The 23,453-nt window shown below is 31.3% G+C and overlaps 1 protein-coding gene across 1 annotated transcript; it reads right to left on the bottom strand.

Moving 5' to 3' along the window:
• On the bottom strand, positions 1–23,058 carry LOC129230509 (thioredoxin domain-containing protein 5 homolog). Its single transcript, XM_054864911.1, has 11 exons — positions 22,499–23,058; positions 21,905–21,998; positions 21,150–21,208; positions 19,516–19,633; positions 16,717–16,917; positions 14,231–14,317; positions 11,247–11,375; positions 11,062–11,147; positions 10,372–10,498; positions 7,317–7,442; positions 1–2,789 (listed from the first exon to the last, which is right to left on the bottom strand). The coding sequence occupies exons 1-10, from the start codon at positions 22,657–22,659 to the stop codon at positions 7,317–7,319; spliced, it is 1,188 nt and encodes a 395-aa protein (XP_054720886.1). The 5' UTR covers positions 22,660–23,058; the 3' UTR covers positions 1–2,789.
• Positions 23,059–23,453: the final 395 nt, after the last annotated feature.

The raw sequence follows: 23,453 nt of genomic DNA on the forward strand, positions 1-23,453 counted from the left end.
ATAAAATACATATTATAGTTCACAGATAAAAGTTGAATTCTCATGTTAAGTCTGTACCGGCATTTATTATTTGTGGACAAGACATCAAAAACATAATGCAAAAAGAGATAATTATGAAACAGGTGTATGCAAAATATATTTAATCAGTTTTCAAGTCATTTTAACAATTTGTAAATGATAGTTTATGTACAAAAAACTGAAAATGAGATCAATTATCGAATTATTGCATAAAAATATAGCTTCAAAAATTAACAGATGATGTAATTTTCATCTAAATCAACATGAAAAAACATTTGGCAGGTAAACGCTATGAATATTGTTTTGAAATTTGAATTTCAGATTGGCCTTTTATACATCTGCATGAGTATCTTTGCATTTGATTGAATAATTATCAACTGAAAATCAGAAAAGCTGCTTGGAAAGTGATAATGAGACTACAACATGCAAATAGAACCACTCCTATGAAAGATTAAGCAATCAGATGTTTCTTTAAATAGTTCACAAAATATTAAATGAAGTAAACTTTAAATGAAATTTTTTTACAAAACTTTTAAAATGAACTTAATACAAAAAATTTAAAAAAATGAGCTTCAAAACCAGTTCAACTAAACCACTTTCAAGTGAATTGCAAGAGTTGGTCAGAAAATAAACTTATGTGCAACATGTTTCACATTGGAAGCTTTTCTACATAGTATGACAAAATATTTTGTCATATCCAGTTAAAGGGTAAAATAACTATTACACTGAAGTTGTTAAAACATTATTACTATTTCTTTATCACTAAAAAAAAAGTTATAAACAAAAATGAATAAAAATAGGATAGAAGGAGTTAACTTACAAAATGTTTGAAGAAGAATACTTGTATTGGTAACTGCTTGAATAGAGAACACGATGGGGAACTTTCATTAACAATTATGATTCTTATAATATGTATATATATATATATATGGCTCTCGGGTAGAAGCTTTGCTTCATATACTGGAGTTCATGGGTTCGATTTCTACTGGTGCCCTGGGTGTTATTTCTTCTCTTTGTGTTGTGAATCTTTCTTGTGTTGTCTTCTATGTGAAGTAAATAAAGAAGTCCAACCTCTCGAGGCAATGACACCCCATAAATCCATGAAGTTTATATTAACTATGAGCACGTCAACAACATTCTTATGAAAGAAAGAATAAAATCAAGAAAAATGTTTTGTTCAGGTTCCTGCAAGTTAATTCTTAACCTCAACCAACTTTGGTCAACTGAGTTCCCTCTATTGCATTTTACTATGCTATTGCTCTCAAACAAAACTTTTTCCAAAAAAAAAAAGAAAGGCTTAAGTAATGACAACGTTTTTTTTTTAAAGAACATCATTCACAGTAGTCATGTCGAAAATTCGATTTTGTTCTTTTTCTATTCCAATTTTAAGAACATTTTCCCAAGCAAAAATTATCATAAGATGGACGAGTAAATTATCAAATTATCATAACGTGGAACTGTAAAATGGGCAAGCCAATTGGCGAGAAATTCATCATACATTATTTGTAAATATGCAGGCGAACCAAAAAACCTTTTAATTTTCTACCACAGACAAAACCGTGCAGGTGCCACTAGTAAGAAATATCCCAAAAGGATTTTGCAACTTTTTTTTTCCTTCAGTTACAGCCTACTAAAATTCTGCACAAAATCGGCCATTTTGTAAAAAACCAGCAAAACACTTGGTTTGAAATGGACACTCTATTTCAAAAGTATTTAACCTATTTGAATAATTCTTTTTTCTAAAAATAAATAAGGACCCATATATCATTTAGACATAGTTTTTGAAAATTTAATTAAGTTTTTTGATAAAGAAAAATATTATTTTTGTGAAACCATCATATAAAGGCTTTAGACTGCCATCTTTGTTTAGTCAAAAAAACTTTTTTCATGGAGGAAAAAAATCATAAAATCGGTAAAAATGCAGTTTTTTCGCCATATTTTTTTTTTAATCAAAAAACTTAACTAAAGTTTCAAAAACGATGTCTAAATAATATATGGGTCCTTATTTATTTTTAGAAAAAAAAATATTTCAATTAGGTTAAATACTTATGAAATAGTGTCCATTTCAAATCGAGTGTTTTGCTCGTTTTTTCCAAAATGGCTGTTTTGTGAAAAATTTTAGTAGGCTGTAACTGAAGAAAAAAACAATTTCTTGCAAAATACTTTTGGGATATTTCATATGTCCCTTAGTTGTAACTACTGTATTTTTTTCAAAAAAAATCGTTGATGGTCATATGACACTTTTCATACCTGCCTGCCTGATTTGAAATGGAATGACTGATGCTTAATGGAAGTTAAAGCATCAGCTTTTAAAATTTCAGTTGATGTCGCAAAAAAAAAAAAAAAAAAAATGGTTCACTGGAATTGTCCTAGATGCATGAAAGTAAGTCTACACAATATTTCTAGGAATGATATACATTTTCATGGAAAACAAATTTCGCTATTAATGCGAAAAATATTTCACAAAAACCATTGCAGCAGGACGTCAAAAATCCGAACATAATACACAATACAGTACATATTGCCACAGTATGTAACTTCATAGGAGTGTGTTTGGGTTTTTGATATTCAACTGCTTGATTCATTAAAACATAAGGTATTAAAAGTTCTGCTTAAAATATCAGGTTCTTACAGTTATATCTTTATGTAGACTCTTTGTTGAAATCGAGTAGAATGATGAAGGTGACAGTTTGTTCCTTTTCATATGAGCCCTTCTTGATAGGATGAGCATATGCCTCACTTGATAACCGTTTATGCTTGATGTAATTGTTCTGAAAAGATTAATATAGTCTTAAAAGCCTTTACTTGCAAAAAAGTTGAAATGTATAATTTCAATACATAAAATTTAGGTTTGAGAATGTAACACATTTCTATTTGATTGTTGGCTGAATTGTGTTCAATATTTTGTTATTGGCAGCACATGTGGTGGCAGACTTGTCCAAACTGCCTTAGCTAGGCTAAGGTCTGGCCACATTAGAAGTCTGGTCTTTGACGGTTCCACCAAGACTTTTTCTACTTGCCTATGCTCGGCTATTGCCTCTCCCTCTCATATTATTTGCTGTATCGGTGCTTCTGTGGGGCAACTGTCGGATGAGAGTGGGACTACCGTTGATCTTTTACTGCGACATGATCTCTTGGTCTTGGTTTAGGGGTTCAGATCAAGGGGATCAGCAACAACATGTGGTAGCACAGAATACTCCAAATTGAAAAATGGGATTAAAAAAAATGAAAGTCCCCCCCCCCCCCTCAAAAAAAAAGAAAAAAAAAATCCTGGTTCTAATATGTCTCCTTGGTGTTCAATCAACATGTTCTTACAGACTAACATATTAAACTCAACTTCTCTTTAAAAATAAATTTTGAAAGTGTTGAAATTTTTTTTTTTAATTTTTGGGATTATATGCATGTTTTCGGATTGTTTTTTTTCTCTTGATTGCATCACGTTGGCGACAGAAACTGAAAAAAAGTTCCCTGACTTCCCTGATTAAGTTCACCAAATTTCCTTGATTTACGTTACCAATGATAATGGCTTCCTTGCTTTGCTCTACTTGAAAACAATTGCATATTAAATAAAATGCAATGTTTAAAACGTTAATGTTAAAATACACTGTATGTTATAAAACTACTGTTATAAAAAACCATGTTAAAATACACTGCATTTCCTTATATAGAAGTTTGGTAAGACCTCATTTGGAGTATGCTGATCAGTTTTGGTCTCCTTATCTTAAGAAAGATATTGATGTATTGGAAAGGGTTCAAAGGCGGGCTACAAGGCTAATAAATGGACTTTCTCATTTAGACTATGATTCCAGGCTTAGAAGGCTAAAAATGTAGTCTTGAGCAAAGAAGAGACCGAGGGGACATGATTCAGTTGTTTAAATTTATTAAAATGAAAGATGTTACGGGGCTGAAGTTTAGCACTGAAAACAGGACAAGGGGTCATTGTTTTAAGCTATTTAAATCTCAGGCTAACATGGATATTAGGAAAAATTATTATTTTAGCAGGGTAGGGTAACCTTGGAACAGCTTACCGGAAGAGGTGGTAATGAGCAAGGGAGTAGATAGTTTTAAGAGGGCCATTGATCTTCACTGGGGATTGTAAATTGACTAGGACCAGTCTAGCTGGGCCCAGAGCCTGTTGCTCGTCGTCACTTTTGTATTTGTATTTAAGCTGTTAATTAAAAATATATTTTGAAAAGATTCCTCTTTTTGTAGTAAAAAATAATACATTAAATTATCTACAGGGAAATATAATAGGAAATCTAAAACATTCTAAGAAATTATTACAAACACTCTTAAAGAAATATCTAATCATAGTAAAACTAAAAAGTTTATATGGAAACAATTTTGAACTAAATTTTCAAGCAGTATAATTATTGCTGCAAAAATAACAAAAAAAAAAAAAAAAAAAACTTATAACTCAATTTCAAATTTTTTTTTTATTTATCGGAGAAAAAAAATCCTAGATTACTTTAGTAACAAACATTGAAATGCAAAAAAAAAAAAAAAAAAAATCAATTAATTGCTATATATATAGAAAAAATTGACTTGGTTTTAAAATAAAAGAATTTTAAATTATGAAGAAAAAAAACCCCTTCGTATAATCTGAAGTGACAGCGAATAATATGATGGCAAAAAACAAAGTTGTTTGTCATTCAACATTCAATTTTAGAAATTAAATTAAAAATGTGAAGAAGTAATAATTTTAAGCTTTTAACCGTATTAATTTTAAAAAACAAAGATTTTTCTTGAAATCGTGATAACAGTACGCTAATTACTTCACGACACTGAGTAAAGGCAAGGCAGCTAAGGCATTAATGACGGCTTCCTCTTTGCCTGTAGGGTTGTTCATTTTACGTGGCATAGAACTTGTGAAACTCGAGCTACGTGAAATAAACAACTTTACAGACACAGAAGCAATCATAGGAAGTTCGTCCTGTGTTTAATAAGTTAAGATTCAATACTTTGACATTGAGAAAAAAAGATGCACAAATATGCGGCAGTGTATAATCACACCTCATTAATTTTACTTTTTTCTCAACAGATAACTGGCTGAAGATGCGTAGGAAATTAAGGTACTTAATTTTGCAAAGCAGAATTTTTTTTTCTTAATTTAATCAATTTTCCCCGAATTGTTATTTTTTCGAATTTTCCTGATATTTCCCTGATTTGTCGCCACCCTGTGTATATAAAGGGTGTTTTTTTTAGAGGTAGAGAACTTCAGGTTCAAATAAAACACAGTTAAATGTTGTTAATTGCCATAAATTTTGCTGTATTCGAAAGATGATTCTTTGCCATTTTTATTTAAATATGATTTCTGGCATATGGCCACCTCGGCTGGCTCGGAGAAAGTCCATTTGGAAAGTCCAATTTTCTCACTTTTTGCAGCAATAGAGGCCGTATGTCAGTAATAAGGTGGCGGATGTTTTCTTTCTAGGCGTCAATCGTCTGTGGCTTATCGGTGCAGACCAGAGACTCCATATAGCCCCACAAAAAATAGTACAGCACTGTTAAATCGCATGATCTTGGAGGCCAATTCACGGGTTCATTACGCGAAATTATTCATTCACCGAATGTTTCTTTCAATAAATCAATTGTGACACATGCTGTGTGACATGTTGTACCCACCGCCTTGTTGCCTATTCATGATGAAATGGCAAACCGAACTGAACATAAAACAAGTGACACCTATCAAAATGGCACACATATCAAACAGTGTTGCCAACTTGAAGTTCTATACCTCTAAAAAAACACCCTTTAAATGCATAAAAAGAGCAACTTTTAAAAAGTGATGTATATTAATCAATTTTTCACTTGGTTTTAAATTTTTGTACTAAAAGCTTATAGCACATATTTTGCTCTTCATTAAAGAAAACAAATTGTGATCCATGGAATGCCTTTTTGTGGAAATAAATACTGCCTTTTTTAGTAAACAGCACAGTCGAATTTGCTTATAACAAGCCCTGATTTAACAAAAACTCCATTTTGACAAATAAATCAGAAATATTTGGTTACTGCTATGTTATTTCTATGAGAGCAAAACCTGCTTTAAACAAGCAATATTTTTGTGATTCATAAAATTTCTATTGATTTCTAGCGAAATTATGAGTTTTAAATCCTGAAAACAAGTCATGACAGCTTTTTTTTTTAAATTTGTAGTAAGAGAAGCGTTGAAAAATTATATTTGTTGATGTCAATGTTATCACTTCTGATATACTTATTCCTGATTTCATTGTAGCTCAAATTCAAACTAATACAATGCAAAAACCAATAAAAGCGACAACGTTAAAAAATTTGAAACTGAACTACCATCAACATACTCTATGTCTTTTGATATGCAGAAAAACTTAAACTATTTCAGCCGGGGTGGAAATGATGTTTTGGTCAATGAATAATTCCAAGAAAGACATCAATAGCGCAAGAAAGAGACAAAGGGATAGTTCATCCGGATTAACCACCTTCTTTGCCACTGTACACAAATTGAAAACCAGCAAAGCAAGTGTGTAAGAATTTTAATGATTTTTTTTCATGAGCCCGCTTTTTACGAGCGGTAAAATATCGCGGTCCCTTCTCTTTCATTATAAGCGAGTTCAACTGTAGTAGCCTTTTCTAGCCAATTTTAGGTACAGGAAATGCTGAAAGTTATGTTGGAGCAATTTTCAAAGCAACAAAATGTAATTTTGGAGCAGGATCAAGAAAAATTGTTGCAATAAAATTGAATTTGTATAAGAATTGCAATTCATTGTAGCAGAAGATCTGATGTGTAGCACATTAATCAAAAACTGTGGCAATTATTTAGTTCTCACAACACAGGCTTTAAGCCAGGTTCGAACATTCTTCATAGGGCGCTTAAGAGACCAACATCTAACCTCTGCATCACTCTGTCGGCTATCACATTAAATATGAGCATCGATAGTTTTACTACATTTAACAAATCATACAAAACTACAAAAAAAAAAAAAAAAAATACATATTTAAAATAAAACGAAATATTTCTGAAATGGATGGGCCTTTTTCTGAGCACACATCTTCTCTAATAGTGGTGTCATTGAGAAGATGTCGATGTTCTTAGAGCAGGCACTCAAACCCGGTTGTCACAGCGATGGCGTGGTTTGGTCGATTCTTATTTTCCAACATTGGCTTGACTTTTATTTCTTTATCTTCGAAAGTTTTGGTAACAGCTGCATACAACAAATACAATCAATCCTCAGTGTTAAAATGAAAGTTAATGCAAGAATAAAATTGGAAAACATTTTACGACAAACTTGTCCATTTTTAACACAACACATGATCAAACTTACTTATAGCTCACTATGTACAAGATAGTCTTGTAGAAAATTATGTAAGTCTTCTAGTTTTCTAGGACCTACATACTCTGTAACATGTTCTCCATTTCTAAACAGGAGCATTGTTGGGTAGCCTACAACCTGAAAAAGGTAATGATGTAAAAATCTCACTTAACAAAAAATAAATTATATTGGCATTTATACTCATAGTTAATTCTTTAAAAGCGTTGCACTTTAACAGCTAAGAACTTTGAAATACATTCAACAAAATAACATACACTCTCACATAACGTAATGCCAGTTATTGTCATACATGCAGTGCATCTATTAAATGAGTGACCCATTTCAAACGTAAATAAGAACAATACAGTTTGGAGAACTAATTGAAGGTAATGTATTTTTCACCAACGGCTCACTTTTATCTCAAACCGTGTTATTCTTATTTACGTTTGGAATGGGTCACTCATTTAATGAACACAATCCATTAAAAAGAAAAAAAATAATGCTATTTTTAATTCCTTGGCTAATTTTAACACTTCCATGCTTTCTCCAGATTTAAAAAAATTGCAAGTAAGGCTGATTCACTACAAACCAAAGTAAGAGTCTATATATACTTAAAAAGTTTAGAAAGATTTTTTAATGTAAAGAAAAAAAAGTTTTTTTCTTTTGCTTACCTGCGGAACATTTTCACATTTAAATATTACGTTATGCATAAAATTATGTGAGATAAGTATAAAGTATGTTATGTTCAAGAACACTCTTTATTTAAATTTTATACAAATATCACATACGATGGAAAAAACAACTCAAAAATTGGAAAAGAAAATAATTTTACTGATAAAATGTTTTATGTAAAAAAAAAAAAAATCATGGAATTAGGTTATGAAGAGATCATTCTTTACCTCGATACATTCTGTTTTGTATTTTCAGAATATTTCACACTTTAGTAAAAAAGAAATTTTTTCAATATGGTATCATCTAAACTTAAGAGTCATTAAATTAGATAGGTTTTTATTGAAGAATACATTCCTATAGCAATGTTCAATAATGTTTTGGGTACAACCATTTTATCAAAATTTATGGCACTAAATTATATTGATAATAAACTCCTGACAGCATAGTTATTTAGAAATAAAACAAGACAAAAAGACATGATCCCTTCTGGAACAAAATTTCGTAAATCACAATTTGATTCGAAATTTCAAAAAATATCGTTTTACACATAAAATGGGAGTATGCATAATTGTGCACTTAACGGTCCTGTTCTTTCAGAGACCATTTCAACTGTGTGGCAGAATTTAATTTGTTTACAAAAATCAATGCATTTCTCTTAAAATATTTTTTGGGAATACTTTTAGAGAATGGGAAGAAACCATAAAACTTACAAAACATAGATTATTAAATACTGAAATATATAAAAATTATTATATGGAACAAACTTACTCTTCGGCTAAGTTGTTTGAAAATTTCAGTAAAAACAAGTTCTTAACCCTTTAACAGTGGCAAGAGTTACAGAAAAAATGGGGGATTTTTTTTTTTTTTGACTGTTTAATTTTGTTCCTTATATCATTATAGAAGTTAGGATATTTTTTTGTTAAAAATTTTAAAAAATAAATACAATAAGTACTATTGTTATAATTTTTGCATACACATAAAAAAATGGATTACACACACATCTTATTTGAAATGAGCAAACTGAACAACATTTTGAAGCTCAATATAAAATATAACTAGTGAAATGTAATATACAAACAATAACATGGTGTTAATAAGTAAATTTTACAAATTTTTTACAGTATGGTATGTCCCAAAACACGGTACTGTGCACAAGCGTATGTCGCACTCCTTGCAATAAACTCATGTCTCAAGTCTTATCTTTTTTCCTTTTTCATTGGTTTTATGACAGCATATAAAACACTGTCTGGTTGGAGCAGATTTTTTCCCTGATGATGGAATGTGTTCTGGGAAGTGTCGACATGTGAGGCATAGCAAGTTCAGACTAGGATGCCCTAGTCCTAGAAGCTGAACTTTCAACTTATTTTGTCCAACAATTGCTATTCTGTAGTTCATATTATTTTTCGCACCTCTTGCGGAACTATACAAAATGAAGGAGTTAAATAATGCTTGGTCTAGGAGATGAAAAAATATCTTTTGGTAATATTTTTTGCCTTGTTTTCTTGCAACAGGGTAGTCTGTAAGATGTTGATCAACTTTATCAACACCTCCCATTGTGTTGTTATAATCATGAACAACTTTCAGGTTCAATTTCTTTTCTTTTTTTTTTATCTTCATACTCAATCATGTCTGCTGTATGGACTGAAAAAATCATACAAACATCTTTTTTCCTGTACCATTTTAAAGCAGTAATTTTTCCTATGTTGAAAAGGGAGAATGTCACCTTTCTGTTTTTTATTTTGAAATCATTTAGGAACTTTTTCCTTATTGCACGGACTGTATCGTATGTGTTAGTAGAATACAGTTGCACTAGTATATCGGCCAACTGTGGAGAAGTATAGAAGCTGTCCGTGATCAGACAATATCCTTTTCCTAGCAGTGGTTTCATAAGTGATATAACCACTTGACCAGACATTCCAAGATGTGTAAAGTGAGTAAATCCGTAACAAAATCAAATGAACATGAAACACCAGTTAATCTCGTGGTAGATTTTCACAAACCTTTCACCACTGCCTTGTAAATACCAATTGGCTCATAAAATTCACTCTGATAACACTCGATGGTTGCACCATATTCATGGGCCACAGCAACATCAGTTTTACCCGCCTAAAAAGCTTATTATTTAAGTCCAAACTCATGAATGTCTACTACTGGACCCTTGTCTCTTACTTGTGAACTTACCCTATTGTTTTAGCGGTTGTTAAAGTGCATGTGAGTGTTATTGATCTTTTAAGCTATTGCATACAGTAAAATCGTTTTTACAGATTTTGCTTATCTGAGGTTACTTTACTACCCTATTCCGCAGATAATCGGGAGTTTACTATGACTTCCAATTTAAAATAGAGTAAAATAAAGTAATAAATGAAAAAAAAAATCAATCCATCGTGGAATTTACTTTATATTTCTGACATAACTCCTCATCTTGATTGCAATCAACTTCAGCAATTTTGATTTCAGTACTTCTAACAAATTTTTTAGCAAGCTCATTCCATACCGGTGCAAGTCTTTTTGAATGACCACACCTGTAAAAAAAGAAATAAACTCATACAATAAAACTTTATATTTTAACTTTAATATTTGAATGATACTAATTCTCCATTCGCTAAACACTTATACACAAATTATAATCAAGTATAAGTATGCAGATACTGAAACTTCAGTAGCAAAGAATGGTGCAAATTCTACACATGCATATTATTTCATTATTGTCTAAAACCATAAAGCAATTTTAAAGCATTTTGGTATGAAATAAATATCAAGTCTTAAATATATTGAAACTAAGAATAAGATTGGTTAATTTGAGCTCTGCTAAAAATTCCCATTACTATTTTATTACATAACTATTTCATTAATATTGACTGACAGTAAATTATATAAATTTCTACCAACTAACAGATTACCAATACAGAATATTATTTGCCAGTTAGCCTCAGACGAAAAAAAAGTAACAAAAATACTCAAAGATTTTGTGTTATTGTCTTAAGCAATTTGTAGGGAGATTTTTTTAGCTATAGACATTAGTTCATGTGGATGTGTAACGATACTATTTGAAAAAAATCTGAAACAGAAATTATGGTTTACTTACCAAGGCATGTAAAATTTAACAAAGCTGAAATCTTTAGCAATGGCACTATCAAAATTTGCACCAGAGAGCTCAACAACTATATTATCCTGAAATATTTGAAATGACAGTTGTAACCTTTACACACTTATACCATGAGGTAATTTTTTGAAATGATTGCAAAATGACGATATAAATTAAGTCATTACTGATTTTTCTGTCTCTTCTGGCACTTTTTCTTCCTCTTCACTCTCAATTTCGTCCTTATGAGCAGCTTTCATGTCCGCAATAAATCTCTTAAAATCCATTAAATTTCTTCCTCCTTGATATTTCTGGATCTGCACAAAAACAATATTTGAAACATTTGAGAACCTCAAATAAACATGCTCCAAATGGTGCATATTGTTTAAAGAAAAATGATGATCGTTTAGATAAAAAAAAAAAAACTGCAACAAAAGATCATGCACCGGAGACACTAGCGCAGACTCCATGAAACTTGGGGGAGGCTCGCCCCCCCCCCCAAATAATTTGGGTTTGTGAGTGTCATTTTTTAGAGAGAGTGGCAAGTACTTTTGCTTGAGGAGTGTTTTATGTGAAGAGTGAAGACAAATTTCTTTTTGCTTGTCATTTTGTAACTGATGCTCTCCCTATAAAATTACACTCAAAAAAGGGTCGAATTCCGAGGGAAAGTCTCCAAAGTCCCATTCCTATAACGTCAACAAAGATGCTCTAAAATTAGGCTTCATGAATTTCACTTTCTAAAAATTTTAAGAGGTGAGTACCGAACTCCTAGGGTCATCAAACCTAAGGTCATCAAAGGCAACAAAAAAAAAAAAAAAAAAATTAAAACTTCCAATTTTGAATAATTTTCTCTATAGAGTTCCAAACCCCACCCCTTCCCTTAACGTAATGAAATGCAGCCTTTAGTAGGATTTTAATTTCAAAACATTTTCAGGGGAAAGCCTTCGAACATAGCCTTTCTCTAACATCCCTAAAAGATGGTCAAAAGTAGCATTTTCAGAACTTAAATTTCTAAAAACTTCGGGGAAATGCACCAAATTCCATTCCTTTGCCTAAAGTTATTGAAGATTACCAACTGAGTTGTTAGGATTAGAAGTTCAAATTTTCCGGGTAGAATCAACATCCTAACATCTTTGTAGGCTGTCTAAAATTGCGGTTTTGGAAATTCAGTTTCAAATAATTACTGGGGAAAAGCCTGTGTACTCCCTCGTTACAAAAGGCCTCAAACTGCTATGTTTAGTGCGAGTGTTTCAAAAAATCTCCAGGGTAAATTCCCCAAACTTCCCCTCTCCCTAACATTACTTAAGATCGTCTGGAATGGTATTTTGGGGAGCTTCTCTTTTGAAAATTCCAAAGGAGAGTTCCAAGTCCCATTCCTTCCTCTCATATCATCACAGATGGAATACAGATGCGCTTTTTATAGCATCACTTCCAAATTTTTTTTTCCAAAGGAGAGTCCCCTTTCCTTAATGTCATCTAACATGACTGCATTTTTGAAACTACAATTTTGAAAAAGAAGAAAAGAAAATATGTAAACCAGTAGTTTCAAGGAACAAAAATATGATATTTTCTTCTTTTTTTTTCAGTGAGGGGGGGGGGAAGCTCTTCAGGATTATGTACCACCTTAGACTCCTGAGGACGTCTAGCCTCCCCAATAATTTTTGCAAGTCGGCGCCCCTGACGGGAGATGAAGCTGTTCCGAATTTTTATCAAAAATCACAAGTGAGAAAAGGTACAGCTCAGCCAGGAATTTTTTTTTGGGAAGAACAAAACTATGCCTGTAACTTTCTGTATTTTAAAATATGCTACATTTAAGAACTTTCGAAACTTTGAAGGTATGATTTGTCTATCTTTTTTTGCTTGAATCGACAAAGACTATGCCAGAAAGTTTGATATTCACCAAAAGAGGTACAAAACATCCATCCTTGCCTTACATGTTAATAGTCTTCAACTTTAGATCATTTTCAATTGCTCAAAATACTTATTTTTAAAGCAACAATATTTTATAAACAAAAACAAGCTTTAATTTATCTTTAAAAGAATTGGCATGGCTTTGCTGTCTGCTTACGAATGAACCAGTGCATCACAATAATAATTCTTTGACAACACCTTTAAAATTCAATTTTTGCTATGCTGCTGACTTAATAGTAACCCTATGCACAGCTTTAAAAATACAACAACAATGAAAAAAAGGGGGGAGGATTCAACTAAGTTAGACTTGAGCTCAGATGTTCTTTGTCTAACCACAGTTTCTTAATTTTTTTTAGATAACCATTTTCAATGACAACTTTTTTGATGGAACCCCTGGTTTTTCTTTAATAGCATGGTCTGAATGCAACATTCTAGAAACAGGTTCTTTGCAATTAAAACGAAAAATTGTTCCGATAGTAATTATTCTGATGCAAAAAAAAAAAGGAATTTTCAAAAATTGACACAAATTTTCTTGGAATAAACTTTAAACAATATAGTCAAACAAAATGTCAAATGTTACATTTTAATCAGAGAAGCAGTTCTTATTATTAGCAGATATTATTAGGCTTTATGTAAGAATGTTGAAATGTCAGATTCAGCATCAAGTTGAGGCATTTATTTTCTGCAGACATATTAGAACCCTGTTTCCCATACATATTTATTTTCAAGTGGTAAGAGTACCAAAAGGCCTTTCGTGAAAATTGGACAATATTCAACTTTTAAACTGCACCAGAACTCCTTTGAATTACATTAAGTGAAATTACCCTTGGAAGGATATGAATCAGATTTCATGTTAATAAAAGTTTCATATTTTTGTACTGCCACAGAAATAAAATGTGATGCAAAAAGAAAAAAAAAAAATATGCCCTTGGCCCTATCACTCATACATATGAAGCAATGTGCATCAAAAGAATTCTGTATTGAAATTTTACAGAAAAAACAAAAAAACATTTCACCCTCTGCTCACTTTTCGTTTTTCAAAACATCTCATTTTTCATTTGAAAAAAAATTAAGTTCATGACTTCCTTTTCTTCCTTAAAAAAAAAAAAAAAAAAAAAAAAAAAAAAAATAGCAGCGAACTTCAATGAATACTGCAGCATTTCAACTTTGTACACCAGCAGTTATGTTAATCATAGCATCATCTTGCACTTAAATATATTAACGAAAATGCAGCAAAAATGCTTCATGAAAAAGACTTTACCTTTTTCCCGTTAACGATCCATAACAGTGTAGGAAATCCTTTAATATCAAACTCTGCACAAGATTTTTTGTTAGCAGGGCAATCAATCTGAAATATATTTCCTTTTTAGCTGAATACGTAATTTCAACGAAAATGTTTGTGATCTTTTGCAAAAAAAATTAGTTTAAATCAATAATGATAAATTACTAACACCATTGGTATTTCTCTTAGTAAAAGATTTTAATTTATAAAAATTAAAAAATAAAAGTTAATTTTTAAAACTAAGATCGTTAAAAATTAATCACAAGATCAGTCTCTTTTAAAACCATAAGTAAAGTTGTTTAATTTGTATGAAGCTAAAACTACACTAACATTAGCAAAACAAAATTAAAATAAATGTATTTTACTAAATTACAGGCACTAAAATTAATAATGTTGAAAGCAGCTACTAAAATCTAAGTTTGAAAACACATTTTATAGATGATTCTCTTAATCTATAACCTGTTTCATTTTAGCCAATGAAAAGATTAATTTGTGACCTTACTTCAACTTGCTCTTTTAAAAGGAATAAAATTAAATTTAAAATGCAATCATTAGCACATCTTTCAATTAGTTTTAGTCATAAATAAAAATTAGCTTATTATTCAAACTATAATAAAATACCTGCATACAACATACCCAAGCATATTATTCTGGTGTAGTATGAACCAATATCCAATGGCCGTATAACAAGATACAACATGCCAGTCTTACAGCATAACAATGTATTTTGATAAGTACAATATACTAATGAACAATGTACCAGTACACAGATTGTGGGTACACCAACTCACTAATAATAAAGTATCCCTGTAGTGTACCATGTGTCAATTTATGTGCAACAATTGTACAAAATGCCAATATACTACTGGCAGCACTCCAATGCATAATTTAAGTGGACAGTATGTAAGTGAACTGCATCAACTGCACAATGTACAAGAGACCAATCTAGTTTTCAATTTAAAATTGAAAAATGCTGAAAGCACTAATAGATTATTTGTCAGCATACCCCTACATCCTTACATATATTCCCCCCCCCCCCCTCATTAAAAAAATCTTGGGCCCTCATTCAGGCTCGGATCAGGGCCAACAGGTGTCTCCCCCCTCCTGTGCACACCCTTGCACTTGCGTAAATTCAAAAGTAGTTTAATCAGTTTCAAAAAATTTTGTTCTTGTTTTTAACCTTGGTCTGTTTCTCGTCTTTGACACTTAAGTTCCGCTGAGAAGTAAGCTGAAGCAAGAGTTTAGGACATTGGTTAATTGTACCATATTTACAACATGAAGTCTAATGTATGTTTAGTTTTAACACCAACACCGAAATGGAAATTGTTTAATGTCGGACTGCAAGGTTTTTTAATTCACAAAACATTCAAATGTAATATTTAAAAAATTACAGTTGCCCCCCCCCCCACCCTGTTTTTAATGATGCTATTATTTTTTTTTAATACAAAGCATGAAAATATGTTTCATTACTTTGAGACATTTTTTCAACTTTCAATGTGTGAAATATAAATGTAAAAAAACATCTCGCGGTAACTAAGAATATATATATATATATATATATATAGCACTAGCAAACATACCGAGCATTGCCTGGGTCAGTAATAATATTGAAAAAGAATTTATACTTTCCTTTATTTATTTTTAGCTGTGCCTCGTAGTTTTACCCACATTAATAAGACAACAATAATGTATTAAAAACTATTTTAAGTACATTAGGCTATGATATATATATATATATATTTATTTATTTATATATATATGGTAAAAAAATACACAACCTTTATTCACTTTGAGGTTTTCCATTAAATAAGAAAATAAAAAAAAATCAATAAAAAAAAATTAAAAACCCTTGAGTTTTAAATTAATTAATTTTCAAACGAGCCACGTAAAACATGCTGCTCATCATCTCACCTGCAGCCGGTTTCGAACCCGAGATTTTACAGATTCTGGTCAAGCGCTTTACTGACTGAGCTATTCGTGCAACAATATTCCGAGCTATTGATGCAATAAAAAAGACATCATGATTATTATTGATTTAATTTCAATTTATTGCTGCTCCACTCCTATTAGTCATATAGCGTAATGTTATGTAGCCTACAGCCTTGCTCAATAAATGGACCATTCCAACACAAAAAGAATTTTTCAATGGGAACCAGTAGTACCTGAGATTAGCACGTTCGAAAAAATGTTATTAGTATAGATGTTTTCTAAGTCATGTTATGGCAATTTCTACCTCCCCCATCACTTTTTAAAACATTTTTACTAGAGCAAAGGAAATACCTATGCGAACAACATACCAAATCAAGCAAAGCCCTGACCTGAAAAGAATATAGTTAGGAAGCTATACCTCAAACATTGCTTTTCGAAAATCTCAAAAAGCAACATTAAATATATGCATAGTGTTATTTTGAGTACATACATTCAAGCCCCTGACAGTTAAGGTAAACAATTAAAAAAATATTTACTTTTGAAATGGTAACAGATTTATCGTTTTGAGAAAATTCTGCCAGTTCTTCCCAAGCATGTGCCATTTTCATACAATGTCCACACCAAGGAGCATAGAATTTGACAAAATGCAGTCCCTTGTCAATGGTATTGTGAAAGTTTTCATCATTAAGAACGAATGCAACGCTTTCAGCAGTGGATGCCAACTTGGATGATGAAACCTGTAAAAAAAAGTCTATATTTCTACTGAGCAAGCAAAGTTGTGAGATGGGGAAAAAACGTGCTTGTGTGTCAGAATATCAAAGTTTCTTTTGGTCAATGCATTGATACCATCGGTGCTTTAAAATTGAACATTTATGTTTCAAAACATATAAATTTTTCATCAGTGCTGCACCTCTATTTTAAGGATATTTTTTGGAGTAATCAATAATGTTTTAACACTAGTGCCTATAGAAGTAGAGGTGCACCATTGATGTTTGCACTTATAATTCGATACATAGACCAAAAATAGTTTGAAACAGACGAAAAATAGAATGAAATAGACAAAAAATGGTTGATCAATGGTTTGGAACATCAACAACAATGCACGTAAATACATTAGAATCTCTAACAAAAGCCTTGGAACAAATAAATTTGGCAGTGTCAGTCCTAATAGCCTGATAACCAAACTATATGAACTGTGAAAGCTAATTCAATACATATAATAATAATGAATTATTAAAAATATATTGATTTCAAATTACAACGTACTACAGTAGAAGACCGTTATAACGCACACCTTGGGACCAGAGCTTTTGCGTTATACAGGTTTTTGCGTTATATATCATTTCACAAATTTTGAAACTAATATTCAGAATATATCTATATATTAGCACTTCTGAATGAGTTTTATCTGCAATGAGTATTAAATCACCAATATTACAATTAGTTATTCACAAATAAATATGTTTCACAATCAAAATCCTGCACTTCTGCTAGCTTCATGGTTTGCATAACAACTGCATTTTCAAGAGCATCTGGTATTTTCTGTTTACTATGAGTACTAATTTTCAATTTAAAAGCTTTAAAATAAGATGGAAAGATGAAAAACTTTCAAAATTTAATTTGTCTAACAATTTTTATTTTTGCAAAGCAAAACAGAGGGATTTTTTTAACTTCAAAACCTATTGCTTACTTCTGAAAAGTAGTGCGGTTTATAGAGAATTGCGTTATACAGGTCGGCGTTATAACGGTCTTCTACTGTACAAAAATATAAGTTTTCAACGAAAACTTTTAAAACACAAAATATTGAAACTAAGGATGCACCGATTATTCGGCAGTAATCAGTAATCGGCCAAATTTTGCAGATTAATCGGCGGAAAGTGTATTTTTTAAATATAATTTCTTTAACTATGACTTGAAAAAGAAACTAAGGTGAACAAATTCAGTAACGAAAAACAAATTATGTTATTTTATGCCATATAAGCATAATATGTACCGACAAAGTGTACCGACTAAAGACAAAACAAATATAAAAGCTGTGTAAAACCGAATAAAATATTAAAAAATGATCTTCACAGCTGACATTTTACATAACACTATTATGGATAGTTAAATCCCAACATTTTTAAATTGTAAAGCATAAATTTAAGTATTTTAGTAATATCAGGTCATAATCAATTCCTTGTTGGTTTATATATATGGACTATAGGCTGGGCCTAGCTAGGGCCTAGGCTGAATAATCCTTCACATTATTTTATTATTTCATTTATTGTTTGTATATATATATATATATATATATATATATATATATATATATATATATATATATATGGGAAATGTGAAAAATAATATATTCTATACTCAATCAGCACATAATTGCGGCTAAATACAAAAGTTAAATAGTTAAATTAGCGCTCAATTTTTAGTTTATTTTTTCTATTTCGAATAGATATGCACATTTTCAATATTGCACCATGTTTCATGTGTCAGTACTTTTCTCTATACTCCATTTTTAGAATAGTGAAGATTACTTTATAATTTTCATAAAAAATAAAAATCTTAGATTAAGTGATAACTAATATTTAAAAAGAAATAGCTACTAAAGTAAGGAACTGGACAGTCATTTTAACATATTGTTACAAATTCTGTAAATAGTAATTATTTTTATGATTAATTTGTTGTAATCTAGCTAAATTTGGCATTTATTCCATTATTCTTCATCTAAAAATTAGTGTAGTAACTTAACCTGTAGTTTCTTGTAATGAATATACAACCCCCTTACATTCGAATGAAGTATATGGTCCCTCCATTTCTGCAGGCTAAGATTTGTGAATGGAATAAAAAGGAAACATCAAGAAGCAAGCCTCCACGCATGATAAAAAGTCAGACTGGTCTGAGCCCTAATGCTGAGAGCATGTATTTGGCTCTGTGTATTAGCCTCTCGCTCTGTTTTTGCATATTTTGAAGTAAATATGTATGTGGCCGTTGAGTTTATGGTGTTTATTTGTTATTTGCTTGATTGCTGATGACTGATTTAGCAGTTGTAACTACATTTCCTGTACATAGTTATCCTGTGTTTTTCTCAAGAATTGTGTCATCATTTAAAGAAAGTTTGAAGTTGCATCGAAGTAACAATATTTTATTTGATAATTCATTTACTTTTTTGTCAACATAAAGGCATATAGTAAGATCACAAAGTTTAAAATAAAGAGGAAGTAGGTTAAAAACACTAAACCGATGGCAAAACTGGTCAACAAGCAAACTAATAGAGAAATTTTAAATTAAATACCCAAAGTAGAATTTTTCATCAGAAGAAAGAAACAAAATAAAAAATATACTTTTGGCTGTTTTTCTTTTCTGCCTAAATGGTTATAAATGAAATCTTCTAGTCCAGTTAAGTCTCGTTTTCCTTGATATTTTTCACCTTTCATCTCATTAGCTGGATAATATATAAGTCTGAAATGTTTAAATCAACATCTTACTTCAGCTATTTTGCACTCTAATAGTTTAAATTTTGATTCAATTAAATTCATACAGGGTAAAACTATGGTGCACAATTTAATTGTACCCAAGGTCGTATCCAGAAATTATTTTCGGGAGGGGTCCGGATTCGCACATTGCCCTGACACACACACACATGTATACATATAGACTCACACACAGACACGCATAAAAATAATAACATAGATGTTTTTTTGTCTCAATTTTTAATGATTCCACAGTTGGACGGTTACTTTTATTTTCTTATTTTTGTATTCACCTTGTAGTGGTAAGGATAATAGGAGAGTATCCCTTTAAGTCGGATGTAGAACATCCAAAATTTCAGAGGGTCCGGGAATTTTTTTGAAAAACAGATATAAAAATCCGTATTTTGAGGTCTTATATGAGGTAATTTAGGCAACAAAAATCTGAAGAAAAACAGGTGAACAAAGTTTTTTAAAAGTTATGCATTCTTTGGCAAATCAAGATCAATCAAAATAAAAATTGCTTGTTCAACAAATTGTTGACATTAATCAACAGAGAGGAAAAACGAGACAGGAGAAAAAAGATGCATATCATCATTTGCTTATATCGGTTTTTAGTGTAGTTTGTTTTTGCTCACTTCCCCAACAAACCCTCTCCCCCCCCCCCTTTCATTAGATGCCCTACAGTATAAAAATTGTACAAAATGGTTTAAAAGAAATGGTGTAGAAATTCAGAAAATAAAAATGAAAGAGTAATATTCTGGCCATTTGGGGAACTGATACTTTATTTTCTTCATAAGAGACAAAACTGAAGAACATTTCAAGGAATTTCAAAAACTTAAATAATTTTCAAAGACTCTAGAACAGTTGAAATTATTTAAAGCACTTTATTTGCACTTTTCAGAAGTTGATAACGAGTCTTACAAAATGATTATACCTTGTAAGACACATGCAACGAAATATTTCTCAAAACAAACACTTATTTTTTCAATTGCAAGTAGTGCAGAATATGAAATAAAGTAGAGTAAGTTTTTCTCATTCTTAAGATATTAACAGTACGCAGTAGAAGTAAGATAAAAACAAGAAATAACAAAACAACTTCTAAATTACTGAATTCGGTATTAAATAAATGGCAAGACATGGAACATATCAGCCACAAAAATTGATCTTGAAAAATTTGCTAAAAAAATGCAAGAATCATGATTTTTGCACTTTTTACTCAGGATGTATCAAGGAGCTGAATTTGGCACATCTTGGGAACCAGATAGTAGCCTAATCGGGGTCCGGCCCTTGGGGAATCCTCGGCTCGAAATCGGTGCAGTGTAAGTTTTATAAGAGTTTTAGGGGGAGGAGGGCAGGGGGCGTGCACAAGGCGGAAAATTTTCAACTGTTGGCCCGGGCCCGAGCCTGAAGGGGGCCCAATATTTTTTAAACTAGGGTTTAAAATTGGGGTAAACAATATTAACTGTCACACAATTTTAATTTAATTTAAAATATTGACTACTTACGAAGGATAGCCAGAAATATTTTCTTCTGCACATAATGGAGTATCAGAAGTGCAATCAACCTAGAAATACAATTAAGAATAAATAAGACTTCATATGTGTAGACATAGAAAAAACAACTTACGTTTGAAAATGAATTAATAACATGTAGAATAGCATATCTTGTCTATGTGGGAAAATTCTATTCCATCAAATTTGTTTTGTTCAGTGGCAGGGCCAAACTAAAGTTTTTGAAGACTCTGGGCACCAAATTTATTTGTTGCTCCCCCCCCCCCCCCTCCCTACCTTGAGCTAATTTTACATGCAGAAGCAGCAAAATATCTTGATACTTGCGTATTAACATATCTGTACTAAATTTGGTGGTACCTTATGGTACAAAATATAGAAGTGACATAGTATTATGATAACTAAACATGATAGTATAAGATGTCGTCAAACTTTGCCTGTTGGAAAAAGCTATTAATATAAAAATTATCTATGGTATAACTTTAAAAAGTGTTATAAATGTAGAACGAACTTGGAGTGGTTTTAGAATTTGCGAAACAGATTAAATTTTTACAAGGATTTGTTTTCTACATTTAATATTTACATCTTGCTATAGTGCAATATGGAATGAGTCCGAAATCAAAATTTTACTGACAGATTTGAAGCCTCCCAAATGTTGGTGCCCTGGGCCCATGCTTTAATCTGGCCCTTTTCATTGGAAGTATTCACTCAGAATGAGTCACATAAAATCTTACAAAGCACCAAAAGAATACCTTTGCAATAGCAAGTTTCTGAACAGTTGAATCAACATTATACTTTTCGGCAAGTTCATCCCATACTGGTTTCAAACGTTTGCAGTAGCCACACCTAAAAGGGTTTGAAGCAAGTTAAATACTTACATGCAAAATAAAGCTGCACTAAGATTATTGTCAAATCTAAAAATCAAACTTATTAGGAATGTCTGTGACAAAAGCAATCAATACTTTTCTTTAAGTCAGTAACAGTAAATAATGAACACAAACAATAACAATCGTACACTGATTCACCTGAACTAAAAATCACAAGTACCTGACAGCAAGTAAGACTTAAAAAAACAGGCAGAGAAAATTCTTACACTCTACTGAAACAGCATTCGTTTTGGCTTCTTTTAATCAATAAAAAAAAAGAAAAAAAAATCATAGACACTTGAAGAATTAACAGAACATTTTTAGGATAATATAAAAGGGGGGAAGTATCACAATTCTTTGGAAAAAAAAACTTACTGCATGATCGAAAAGGAAAACGCAATTCTTCAAAACTTTTAATTATTTTGTTTTGATTTACACATGAGCCAAAAAAAATAATAAGAAAGACACCAAATTTCTTACCAAGGAGCATAAAAGTTCACAAAATGAGGTACACTACCACCAATATTTTTCTTGAATGTTTCCTCGTCATAGTTTAAAACTCTGTCACTGTACAAGTCGTTACATTTACAAAAATTAAATAGATATAAACCCAAAATTACAACAGTGTTTGCGAACGACATAACTGAGAGCGAAGAAACTAGCGGACCCGGTCTAACTTGTGCCAGGAGACGCAAAAATTATTTCTTTCCTTTGAAAGCAAACTAAACTTTGCACCTGCAGGAAATTAAAGACATGCTGCTATACAAATAGAACTGTTCAGCTGTCATGAGAAAACATGTCAATTGTCAAATTGTAAGCAATACTGCACGGAAATACAATACTTTTGCCTTTTGCATGGTACGTCCAATCACCAGAACAAATCACCGGCGATGTTTTTATTTGTTTATTTATTACCTATCCACATTTAAATTAATGCAACGCTTCATTAATGAGACGTTGACCAAATGATTGGGATGAAGTTTACGGAATGCTAATTACTCGACAGCGATTGCTAAATCCATTTCAAAAGTAAACAAAAAATTAAATGAAACCCAACATTTTGACCGTAACGGGTGCTCTTTTAGTGTCTATTGCACCGACGAAATTTTTTTCCAATTGATTATTCAAAATAATAATAATTGCACATGAACTCGTATTATGGATGCAGAAAGCTGTATGTTACAAAACCAGTATAATTTCTTCATAAATTCATTTAAAGATGAGAACTGAAGGCGAAAAAGGTATAACTTTGATATACACCCCCAAAAATTACGCGCCAAATTTGGCATTCCCTACGGACTTTTTAGGGTTGCTGTTCCTTATTTTGGTGTTGCCAATTTAGGTTTTTTCAGCTTTTAGGTTTTTACTGTTGCCAAATTTAGTATTTTCATGTATTTTGTACCATTTTTTGAGTTTTTTTTAAAAGTTTTGTGGC

The sequence above is a fragment of the Uloborus diversus genome, chromosome 9 (assembly GCF_026930045.1).
Source record: "Uloborus diversus isolate 005 chromosome 9, Udiv.v.3.1, whole genome shotgun sequence".
Taxonomy (NCBI): domain Eukaryota; kingdom Metazoa; phylum Arthropoda; class Arachnida; order Araneae; family Uloboridae; genus Uloborus; species Uloborus diversus.